Raw genomic sequence first — 12814 nt, 5'->3', positions numbered from 1 at the left:
AGGTATGAGGACAGATTTTAGATCAAAGGCTTTAAAAAACTTCCAACTAAATCCATAATAATTCAATACAGTTATGCTGCCCGTAACACAAACAAAAAACCATAACCAACACCAGTGGTCTAGCATTAACAGACACTAGCCACTAACTCACCCTCCAACTCTGTTAACCCAAACTTGGGAAAACAACAACTATTTACTTAAAAGGATAAATTTGAAGCGGAAGTCTTCGTTACTGAAGACACCACACAACTAGCAACAACTACCAAATGGAGCTAATTAAAAAAACTGAAGTTCTCCATTCTCCCTCTCTGCCAAAAATGCTTATATTTAACACTATCAACCCAGCAAAAATAAAATTTATAAACAGAATAACAGAGCCGAATGTATAGAAAGTTTATAATGAAAGGCCAAACAAAGCTGATCGAGTTAAGGCTAAAATGCCTAGAAAGCCACATATAATAAAACCTGTGCCTTTTACCAACTCAGGTTAGTGAATTAAAGATAATTACAGGCAAACTAATATACCATGTGTAACAGCATCAGATCTCGATCACAAAGTTATTGTAAGACTTAAGACACTATGATAAAAATACAATGAAACTTTAAACAGAACTATGAACACTATTAAATACTGATCTCCCCAAACACTCCCCACCAACTATCCTTCAGCCACTTATAAGCCTATGTAGGGAGATATGATGGTGAGGGAAACAAGTTTCCAAACCTTCATAGTAGCATAAGGCACAAACTGACACACACATACATTCCCTACCCACCCTCTGTCTCACAGATTCATTTCCATTCAACAATTCACACAGGAAGGGAAAAGGTCCTGACAATTCATTAACTCATAGTAGAAAGAAATATATTGATATAAAACCCTAATCATACTATTCAAGTTTCTCACTCTGATCTACCCCCCCCTCGCTCTCTCTCTCTCCCTCCCTCTCTCCCACTCCCTCACTCAACACCCAGCCTCCCCATTCCAGCTCCTACTCAAACCATATATTCCAAGTCACCCCATTCTTCCAATCATGCATACCCAATCAACCAAGAAGATTTCCTTTAATGAGTTGATTTGAATTAATAATTCCCTCACATTCATAACATTGTGTTCAAAAGATATAAATAACCCCCCCCAAAAAAGGGGGGAACCCCCCAATTTCGTATATAAACATTGCTTCATAGGCACGAAACAATCATCAGCATATTTCTAAGCCGTGACAGAGTTACACGTAGGCAAAGCTTATAAGTCAGCAGTTCAGTAGGCAAAGCTTATATGTCAGGAAAAAAAAAAGGGACGTCAAGAATCCACAAAAAAAAAGGGAAGATTTCTGCATAGCAACAATTCCAGCGTTTAGCTTCTAGGAGAAACAGGCCGATCAGGACGGTTCATAGGCACACGACGCCATCTAGTGTCCGAAGTTATTGAGTGAGCATGGGAGGCTGCTTCTATAAGGCCGGTGGGAACAGGAAGATTCAAATCTCTGAGCATGCTTAGGCCTGAGTCAAGGCCTCCAGCGACAAACGACCGATCCTGTACAGTAACTTGCAGCTTGTACGAAGCAACCCATCGATATCTGATGTTTTCCCTGTTCAGGATTTCTATAATTGGCTTCAAAATTTTCCGCCTTTGCAAGATTTCAGAAGACAAATCCTGTAGAATTTGGATGTTGTAATCTCCTAGCAGAAGTGGATTTATAGCCCGGGCTTTTTGCAGCAGCTTGGATTTAACTGAGACAGAAGAGAAACGGACTAAAATGTCCCTAGGCAACGAAGTTTTCTGTCTGCGCAAAGGGACAATTCTATATGCAGCCTCCAGGGCACAAAGATCAGATTCAGAAAAACCCAATGCCTTTGATAGCCAGGAGGCTATAAGAGATTTTAGGTCAGAGGGAGAGGCAGAGTTCTCGGGGAGCCCGCGAATTTTAACATTCCCCATTTTCAGTTGGTTCTCAAGTGCAATAATTTTATCAGTGGCCCATTCATCTCTTTTATAAAAATATTGAGTGTCCTCCTGCACTGCACAAGCCATGTTAAAAGCAGAATCTGCCGTCTCTGCCACCTTCTCTAAGGACGTTTTGAAATACTCCATTTGGGCAGAAAGGGGCTGGATCATGGCAGATATTTTGTCAGTCATATTTTTTTCCAGTTTTTGAAAAGCCTCCATTACCTCAGAACGAAATGAAGCTAGGTCTGCTGCTGTGTTTTCCCCTTCTCCCGACGCCATCTTGCTTGCAGGGCTGCTTGCTTTTCCTGAGGCCTTAGCCTTGGGCTTTTTTGGAAAATAGTCTTTAACAGAGTTCCTTGAATTTCTTTTTGATCTGGGCTTTTGACCATCTACTGTTCCCATACTAATTAAAGGAAAAAAAGAAAACAAACAACAACGCTGGGCGCTTGCTTAAGTGGATTTGGCAGGGGTAAGTAAGGAGCTCTGTTTTCAGGCGTCCATTCCCTATGCGTGCGACGCCACGCCCCCGAGAAGAATCTTGAGAGTCCCTTGAAGTGCAAGAAGATCAAATCAGTCAGTCCTAAGTGAAATCAACCCTGACTGTTCCCTGGAAGGTCAGGCGCTGAAGCTGAAGCTCAAATACTTTGGCTACCAAATGAGAAGGAAGCACTCCCTGGAGAAGACCCTGATGCTGGGAAAGACAGAAGGCAAAAGAAGAAGGGACGGCAAAGGATGAGACGGCTGGGCAGCGTTATTTATGTAACTAACATGAATTTGAGCAGACTTTGGAGGATGGTGGAAGACAGGAGGGCATGGCGTGCTTTTGTCCGTGGGGTCGCAAAGAGTCAGACTCGACTGTGTGACTGAACAACAAAAAACCCTGCCCAAGCACTTATAACATTTATTTCTGATTAGAGTAAGGTTTCTTCTGCAGATTAGAGCCTTATAAGCAATTGGCATCAATACTTTTTGTGGTCTGTGGTTGTCTTTTACATATGAAATAGGGGGAAAGCTCTTTTTATGGGCTAAGAGGTTACATGGATCCTCCTTGTGCGGGTTCCTCGACACAGTAGAAGAGTACTTCTTCGACTGAATCACTTTCAAAGCTCCCAACATTAAAATTGTGTCTTCCCTGTGTGGGGTCTCAGTTGCCATCAAGGAGTGCTTCTGCAACAGAATCTCTTTCCACAGTCTGAAAAGCCAAAAGGCTTCTCCATTACAAGAGTTCATATATGCTTTTGAAAATTGTCACACTGACTGAACCTGCCCACTCAAAGGTTTTCTCCCCATGTGCGGGTACTTTGATGCAGCTGAAGAGTGCCACTCTAACTGAATCTTCTTTCACACTCTAAGCACTGAAAAGGTTTCTCGTGTTTGAAGTTTATCAGCAAGTTCAAGGGGTGGGTGGGTGGGGAGTGGTCTCATTCATTGGGATGCTGTCTCTCCAACATCAAAGCATCCGTTGGGGTCATTAACGAGTCCAGATGTGGCAAGCCGCGGCCGGACATTGAGAATTCTAACAATTCCCCCCTCTATGTGTTCTCTGATGCTGTTCAAGACTCCTCTTCTCACTGAATCTCTTTCCACACTCTGAGCATTCAAAAGGTTTCTCTCCTGTGTGAGTTCTATAATGATATTGAAGATTGCCACTCCGACTGAATCTCTTTCCACACTCTGAGCATTCAAAGGGTTTCTCCCCTGTGTGGGTTCTCTGATGAAGTTGAAGATTGCCACTCTGACTGAATCTCTTTCCACACTCTGAGCATTCAAAAGGTTTCTCCCCTGTGTGGGTTCTCTGATGACGTTGAAGAGGGCCACTCTCACTGAATCTCTTTCCACACTCTGAGCATTCAAAAGGTTTCTCCCCTGTGTGGGTTCTCTGATGACGTTGAAGAGGGCCACTCTGACTGAATCTCTTTCCACACTCTGAGCATTCAAAGGATTTCTCCCCTGTGTGGGTTCTCTGATGAAGTTGAAGATAGCCACTCTGACTGAATCTCTTTCCACACTCTGAGCATTCAAAAGGTTTCTCCCCTGTGTGGGTTCTCTGATGAAGTTGAAGATTGCCACTCTGACTGAATCTCTTTCCACACTCTGAGCATTCAAAAGGTTTATCCCCTGTGTGGGTTCTCTGATGACGTTGAAGATGGCCACTCTCACTGAATCTCTTTCCACACTCTGAGCATTCAAAAGGTTTCTCCCCTGTGTGGGTTCTCTGATGACTTTGAAGATGGCCACTCTGACTGAATCTCTTTCCACACTCTGAGCACTCAAAATATTTCTCTCTTGTGTGGGTTCTCTGATGCCTTTGAAGAGTTTCTCTCTGACTGAATCTCTTTCCACACACTGAGCATTCAAAAGGTTTCTCCCCTGTGTGTGTTCTCTGATGAAGTTGAAGATGGCCACTCTGATGGAACCTCTTTCCACACTCTGAGCATTCAAAAGGTTTCTCCCCTGTGTGGTTTCTCTGATGAAGTTGAAGACTGCCACTCTGACTGAATCTCTTTCCACACTCTGAGCATTCAAAAGGTTTCTCCCCTGTGTGGGTTCTCTGATGTTTTTGAAGACTGCCACTCCAACTGAATCTCTTTCCACACTCTGAGCATTCAAAAGGTTTCTCCCCTGTGTGGGTTCTCTGATGACTTTGAAGATTGTCACTCCGACTGAATCTCTTTCCGCACTCGGAGCATTCAAAAGGTTTCTCCCCTGTGTGGGTTCTCTTATGATATTGAAGATGGCCACCATGACTGAATCTTTTTCCACACTCTGAGCACTCAAAAGGTTTCACTCTTGTGTGGGTTCTCTCATGCTGTTTAAGAGTTTCTCTCAGACTGAATCTCTTTCCACACTCTGAGCATTCAAATCGTTTCTCCCCTGTGTGAGTTCTACGATGATATTGAAGACTGTCACTCCGAATGAATCTCTTTCCACACTCTGAGCATTCAAATGGTTTCTCCCCTGTGTAGGTTCTTTGATGATACTGAAGATGGCCTCTCTGACTGAATTTCTTTCCACACTCTGAGCACTCAAAGGGTTTCTCCCCTGTGTGGGTTCTCTGATGTTTTTGAAGACTGCCATTCACAATAAATCTCTTTCCACACTCTAAGCATTCAAAAGCTTTCTCCCGTGTGTGGGTTCTCTGATGATACTGAAGATTACCTCTCGTACTGAATCTCTTTCCACGCTCTGAACACACAAAAGCTTTCTCCTCACTGTATATTCTTTGGTATACAAGGAGCTGTGATCTATATCTGAAATATTTTTCACACTGAATGGATTTCTTTGCTGTCAATATCCTGTGCTTTGAAAAATGTACATTTCGCTTTCTTCCATCACGCTTCTCAACCATACCACCACCTTTCTTTCTCTTAGGTCTGCCTCGTTTGCTGACATTTTCATTCAAATCTTCATTTTTAACTCTATCTGCCATATGCTGATGAAGTTCCTCGCCCTCCTCACCTCTCCGATCATCCTCTGCTGGAAGAGACAGAGAGAAACTGTTAGCACTTGGAAAAGCTGGTAAGACCTAACAGCATCTAAATGTTTATAAGCGGAAAGGATTGATGGCCCTTTGGCCTCATCCAGTTTGGATGATCTTAACCACATGTCCACCTTTCCCAAGAATATCCAGTATTTAAGGATACCTCCCCCTCCCGTGAAGACCCTCAGCTGAACTCTTGCTCAGAAGGGGTTTCAGAGTCTCCAGATTTCAGGCTCAGAGAAGGCCTCCCTCCCTCCCTCTTTTCCCACTGGCCTGTATGATTGTACCAAACAAAAAGTTGCTCAGAAGTGAATCAGGAAACCCGCATGCTTATTCCTGGCCTGTTGCCTTGATATAACATTGATGGATGCTCACTCTCAGCTGTCAAGGGGCCTTGCCATTTTTATATTTCTAGATCTCTTAGGAATTGGGGAGGGTGCACTGTTCTTGCTTGGTTTGGTGTAGTAGTTAAGTGTGCGGACTCTTATCTGGGAGAACTGGGTTTGATTCCCCACTCTTCCACGTGCAGCTGCTGGAATGGCCATGGGTCAGCCATAGCTTTCGCAGAGGTTGTCCTCGAAGGGGCAGCTTCTGTGAGAGGTCTCTCAGCCCCATCCACCTCACAGGGTGTCTGTTGTGGGGGAGGAAGATAAAGGAGATTGGGGGCCGCTCTGAGACTCTGATTCATAGAATCATAGAGTTGGAACGGACCTCTAGGGTCATCTGGTCCAACCCCGTATCTTCTTTGCTCTATCCATTGTAACAATCGCAAGTATTAATTTCTGCCCTGTAGAAGGGAGTGAAGCCTCTGTCTCAAGGATGCACAGCTTTGAGATAGCTTAAACTGCTAAATGTTTAATGAAGAAAGGTGTTGGTGGCAACAAGTTTGTACTGTTTTGCATGGGCTTTTGCACTGTAGGTTTGGTGGGCTGCATAACGGCCCAGATATAGTATAAAGGACTGGCCACCCCAAAGGTGAGCCTCTTCTGACACAGACATGTCTCACTACCATTTCTATCTATCAACAGAGCCAGCTTTCTGACCACACTGGAAGCCTTCTTGAATTGAGGGGAGTCCCAGAGCTGACATCAGCCGGCTGTTTGGGGAAGGAGATATGCTCCTGGGATCCTCTAGAAGATCTCTCCAGCCTTTCTTTGGATGCAAGGCCGTTCTCTCTCTCCACCATAGTCTCTCTTATACTTCTGGATTCTTTTGCACAGAGGAAACCACAGAGAGAGAAAGCGATCATTCTCACATGGGGAAAGAAAGAACCCAAGTTCCCCCAAGGGTTACAGGGATTACTAAGTGGCCAGGTGTGACTCCTTGGTGTTCATAATTTGAGTCTGCCTGCAGCTAACATCAAGATCTTTTTCAAGGCCAGATCCCAGAATGTGGTCATTGGTTAACCTTGAGAATCTGTATCCAGTTCTGTAAACAGAAGCGTGAGGGGATTAGGAAGGTGCTGTCAGCCCCTAGGAAATTCCATCAAGCGGGACCCTTGATTGGGTCATTAGGACCACCTGACCCTTGAGAGGTAGAAACTATAATACAGGGATGGATAAGAGGGAAGCCGGGCTATCTTTATGCTCATGGCATGCTAGTACACCTTGATGCTTTCTTGCTGCATCATGACGAATAGTTCTCTCTAGAGTCATTTAGGCTACAGTTGAAATTCTTATGCTGCAACAAGAGGTGCCTTCTAAGTACTTCATATCTTAGATAGAACAGTTACCTTTTCTTCTATTACTGTTGCTGAACTGCAGAAACTGCTGTTTTGTGATGTCTTACTTTTAAATCCTTAATCAATTTTTTATATTTTTTAAAAGGGGTCTGAACAGGGTGTTGCTGAGGTAAAAGGGGGGACCCTGGTGGAAACTATTCTAAGAGTTCTAAGAGCATAGTGCGTAAGTTTTGTTATCTATAACTGGAAGTTGATTTGTTTCTCTTAGAAGTAGCTCAAATACACTGTCTTTAGAGATTGCTGAAAAATAAAAAGTGTCATCAGTTTTTTATGTGGAACAGTGGCTTTCTGTCTCATGGATTCGACGCTGGGAGAAAGTTTTGTGATCCCATTATTCTAATAGAGGACCAAGGGACTGATTCATTACATAGCAGCTTCTTGCGTTGTTCATATGTATGTACTTGCAGAAGGGCAACTGAGGCCATCTGACACCAATGCTGATTCTGTGAAGTTAGGTAGACAGTGAGAGGGTGGAAAGGAAGTGCTGCATTGTTGCTTAGGTCTTGTGACACTTTCTTACATGCCCAGGGAAATGCGACTCCCGCTTTGGGATCAGGAAACCAATTCCTCCAGGCCAGTTTAGAAAAGGTTCCTCCAGGCCTGTAGTTTTTTTTGCCATCTTCTGGGCATGCAGCAAAGGTAATACGAATGGAATTTTATTACAGCCTCCAGCCAGAACAATTCTAACAATTCCACGCTTCAACAAGGGGTACCAAAATGAATATACAGTATACAAATAGGAAATATATAAGAAACGTGGCAGATGCGGTTCAATGTGGCCAAGTGCAAAGTAATGCACATTGGGGCCAAGAATCCCAGCTACAAATACAAGTTGATGGGGTGTGAACTGGCAGAGACTGACCAAGAGAGAGATCTCGGGGTTGTGGTAGATAATTCACTGAAAATGTCAAGACAGTGTGCGTTTGCAATAAAAAAGGCCAACGCCATGCTGGGAATTATTAGGAAGGGAATTGAAAACAAATCAGCCAGTAACATAATGCCCCTATATAAATCGATGGTGCGGTCTCATTTGGAGTACTGTGTGCAGTTCTGGTCGCTGCACCTCAAAAAGGATATTATAGCATTGGAGAAAGTCCAGAAAAGGGCAACTAGAATGATTAAAGGGCTGGAACACTTTCCCTATGAAGAAAGGCTGAAACACTTGGGACTCTTTAGCTTGGAGAAACATCAACTGCGGGGTGACATGATAGAGGTTTACAAGATAATGCATGGGATGGAGAAAGTAGAGAAAGAAGTACTTTTCTCCCTTTCTCACAATACAAGAACTCGTGGGCATTCGATGAAATTGCTGAGCAGACAGGTTAAAACGGATAAAAGGAAGTACTTCTTCACCCAAAGGGTGATTAACATGTGGAATTCACTGCCACAGGAGGTGGTGGCGGCCACAAGCATAGCCACCTTCAAGAGGGGTTTAGATAAAAATATGGAGCAGAGGTCCATCAGTGGCTATTAGCCACAGTGTGTGTGTATATATAAAAATTTTTTGCCACTGTGTGACACAGAGTGTTGGACTGGATGGGCCATTGGCCTGATCCAACATGGCTTCTCTTATGTTCTTATGTTCTTAAATTGACAAGACAAAAAAATGTTTTACAGCTTTACAAATTAAACTGTACCTTTTGAATGCAACCCTGTGCCACCCAAAATTTAGCCACAGTCTTAGTAATAAAACGATTTCCATCAGGTAACTGTTTATTACAGCAATCCAAGTCTGTCTACCCAGCCATCTCTTTTACACGAGGCTGAATTAATCTAGCTTGAACATAAGAACATAAGAGAAGCCATGTTGGATCAGGCCAACGGCCCATCAAGTCCAACACTCTGTGTCACACAGTGGCAAAAAATGTTATATACACACATACACTGTGGCTAATAGCCACTGATGGACCTGTGCTCCATATTTTTATCTAAACCCCTCTTGAAGGTGGCTATACTTATAATGAACCTCATTATACCACTAACATCTCAGCATCAGAATGCTCGATAGATTCTGCCTCCCCAGACTCACATTCACAAAGTCTCTGCGCAAAAGGAACTCTTTTGAATCTGCTTTCTAGCACCGCACAGGGGAGAGCCTCAAATCCAGCTAGTATGAAGGCTTTTCTGAGTTTATTTACAACAAGGTGTGTTAGATGTGCCATTTTGACTAAACAATATCTAATTTGACTGGGCACTCTGCATTTGGGATATTGCTCAGGATCTGCTTGTCTCTCTATATTCTCTGCTTAAGAACTACCTTGGCCTGATTCCAGCTCATTGCTAGAATCACTGGTGGGAGAATCCAAGTAATTGTAATTTGTTATACACCCATTTCAACCATTTAGTTTGAAAAGTATCCAATAATAACAGATGGACTAGTCCCTCAGGTTGAAAGTTCCTTTTAAACCAGTAATGGAGTGAAGCCAAAATAATTTTGGCTTCCATCTTCAGTGTGCCAATTTTTAGTCATGTTAGTACATTAGGGACACATCTGGGGACCTGAAAGACTGCTCTAAGGAATTTGGTCTGAACCCTCTCAAGAGGGGCAGAGCTGGAAGAGGAGGGGCCAATTAGAGTGCCACAGTGCATTTCTGCAACTGCCTTCACTTGAAATAGTTTTTGGGTGGCTGGTACATAAGGACCCCCTTTCGTATAGTAGAATTTGTTATTGGCAGTTCTTTCACCTGGTGTCACTACATACTATAGATGGGCCCTATGTTTGGCCCTCGTGGGTTCCCTGCATATTGCAGGGGGTTGGACTAGATGACCCAGGAGGTCGGTTCCAGTTCTATGATTCTGTGAACACCTGAAGTTTCCTGACACTAAATCAGATCCTTGCTCCCTTGAAGTCTGCATTATATACTCCATCCAGCATCGGCTCTCCACAATCTCAGACAGTCTTTCATTTAACCTCCTACCAGATCTTTATCTTTGGAGATGCTGGCGATTGAACTGGGGACCTTTTCAATCCAAGCAGATGCTCTACCAGTATCCATAGCCTTTCCCAAGTAGTGGAAAAGTCCTCAAAATGATGCAATGCTATTCAATATTTGGATTCATTCCTCATCACAGTGGCAGCAAGTTGCACTAAAAGATCCTTACCCAGAGAGGCCACATTCCCGTAGTTCTCCAGCATGACTTCCCTGTGCAGAGCTCTTTGTCCCGGATCCAGCAGGGCCCACTCTGCCTCCGTGAAAGAGATGGACACCTCCTCAAAGGAAAAGGGACCCTGAAAGAACAAGAAGATGCCCTCCTCTTCAGAGATCACGCCAGGCAGAGTTTGCACACTGGAAGGGAGTCATCTGGGAAGGTATGGAAAGTAAGGCTTGGGATGGGTAAATGCAACAGCATTCAAAGGATCTCTCGCTGTGCCCCCTCTCCTACCTGGATTGCAGGGGCAGCTGCTGTTTCCACACCTCTGAAAAGACAATGGCTCAATGGCATCTCTTCACTGCCTGTTCCTGAGACAAGGGAGGAAGAAGGCTGTTTGCTTATTTGTTCCCGGCTTCACACACCCCCTTCCCAGAATTATGAAACCTTGCCCTACCTACATTCCCAGTTTTTAAACACTTTTACTACATTCCGGGAGAGGCAGAAGAGAAGCACCAGGGACCAGTGAGCCTCAGGGATTATCAATGCTGACAGAAATTGACCCCGAGGAATTTGTCTAATCTCATTTTAGAGGCATCACAATTTGTGGACATTGAGTGCCACCAATTCACTCTGAGTTGCTTCATTTTCACCTGACCTGAACTCTCAACCCATCACATTCACAGGCTGCCCCAACTGCACCAGGCACAAGGAGTCCTTACCACAGGAGAGGACATCTTGGGCCCACTTGTTCTCTGGAATGTGCTGGTTGTTCTGTGACCTTCTGCAATTTGTAGTCTGTAGGGTGTTTTGCAGAGCTGGATACCAAGAATGGTGGATGGAAATGCCTTCTTCCTTTCTGTTAAAGTTGTGCTGGTGTTTGTAAATCTCAATAGCTTCTCTGTTCAGGCGGGTGTGATAGTGTGAGACCAACCAGCACATTCCAGAGAACAAGCAGCACTATCAACAGCCATCTTCCTTATCTTCACAACCCTCCCAGCAATCAACACAGAACAATGGTCACATTCCACAGCCAGTTTCCTTATCACCACCCTTCCAGGAAGCCCCACCAAACAATGGGTACATTCACAAACCAATTGCCCTCTCACCACACCCCCTCCAGCCTAGAAATAGCAGCTCTCCAGCAGCCCTGGCCTCACTCAATGCACAGCAGCCAAGAAGATCAGAACGCCTGCTCCGGCTGCAACGCCACTGAGGATGTTCTCCGCAGCTGAGAACGAAACGTCTGGAAGAAAAACTTTCTCCAGTAGAACACGGCACTTGAGCCCGAAAGATTCTACAAACCCTAATGAACTCTGAGTTGCTTCATTTTCACCTGACCTGAACTCTCTACCCATCACATTCACGGACTGCCCCAACTGCACCCAGGCACAAGGAGTCCTTACCACAGGAGAGGGCATCTTGGGCACGCTCCACCGCCGGCACCCTCTGCCCCTGCTCCAAGAAAGCTCCTTCTGCCTCAGGGATTGCAGCTTCCATCTCCAAAGGTGGTCCCTGCATCTGAAACAGCAGCCAGGGAGAGGGGTAAGAGATGGAATGGAAAAGAGACCAAGGAAGGGATCCTGCCCCACTCCCAGACTCTGCACCCTTCTCTCAGCAGATTTGGTGAGTTATCTGCAGGGGTCAGAAATTCTCTAGCAGAAGAAGCTCTGGGCAATTATCTGGCAAGAAAACTTTAAGATAAGGTCAGATATTGTCGCTTGAATTAGACACATCTGGAGGAAATCCCCTCACCTGTTCTGCCTGCCTCTTTTCCTCTGCCTGACTCAGGAGGAAACCTTCGGCCAGGGCCACCGCCTGGGAACTGGTCTCCGGCCCACATCCTCTGACCCAGCCCTGCATTTCCTGGGGCAGGAGAATCAGGAACTGCTCCAGGATCACCAGGTCCAGGATCTGCTTCTTGGTGTGCCTCTCCGGCTTCAGCCACTGGCTGCAAAGTCCATGGAGCTGGCTGCAAACCTCTCGGGGCCCGTCGGCCTCATGGTAGTGGAACTGCCGGAAGCATTGGCGATGCACATCTGAGGTCATTGTGTCCTTAGTCAGGGCCTCTGACACAGCTCTTTCCCAGAATTCAACATCACTTCCAGGTGGGATGGGATGGGGTCTCTTCCTTGCTCTCTTGCCAGGTCCTTCTGGGTCCTGCTCTTCCATCTCCTTCCCCTTCTCTTGGGCCACCTCTGTCTTTCAAAAGTGGCCTTTATTCACTTTGTTCTGTTTTTGTTAACTTGTACTTTGCCCTATCCCATGAACTGGCTCTGGGAGGATGACAACAAAGTTAAAACAATTTAAAACTAGCAGCTAAAACTACTGGCTTTGAAGGGAGGCTTTTCCCTGAGGGGACAGAGGGAGACAGACAGGAATGAGTCAAAAGGAAGATATACACAAACACACACACACAAATATGCAGACACACAGATGCACGTAATAAATACAGCTTCCATTCCCTAAAAAGAAGCAGGGAATATACCACATGTCCTTCATCCAGAGAATTATCATAGTTTTCTCTCAGTCTCATATTCTAGCTCACCCT

At 44.8% G+C, this 12814-nt stretch overlaps 2 protein-coding genes across 2 annotated transcripts in view; both read right to left on the bottom strand.

The window, feature by feature from the left end:
- LOC132571572 (zinc finger protein 709-like) overlaps positions 1 to 12814 on the bottom strand; it is a 172672-nt gene that overhangs the window by 143297 nt on the left and 16561 nt on the right. The window lies entirely within an intron of this gene.
- Positions 3468 to 12302, bottom strand: LOC132570886 (gastrula zinc finger protein XlCGF57.1-like). The gene is made up of 2 exons (XM_060237526.1): positions 12244 to 12302; positions 3468 to 5016 (listed from the first exon to the last, which is right to left on the bottom strand). Exons 1-2 carry the CDS (start codon positions 12300 to 12302, stop codon positions 3468 to 3470), a joined length of 1608 nt encoding a protein of 535 aa, XP_060093509.1.

This window comes from Heteronotia binoei, chromosome 5, assembly GCF_032191835.1.
Source record: "Heteronotia binoei isolate CCM8104 ecotype False Entrance Well chromosome 5, APGP_CSIRO_Hbin_v1, whole genome shotgun sequence".
NCBI lineage: Eukaryota > Metazoa > Chordata > Lepidosauria > Squamata > Gekkonidae > Heteronotia > Heteronotia binoei.
Note: the sequence above shows the minus strand (reverse complement) of the source record. Positions and strands in the feature narration are given on the sequence as shown.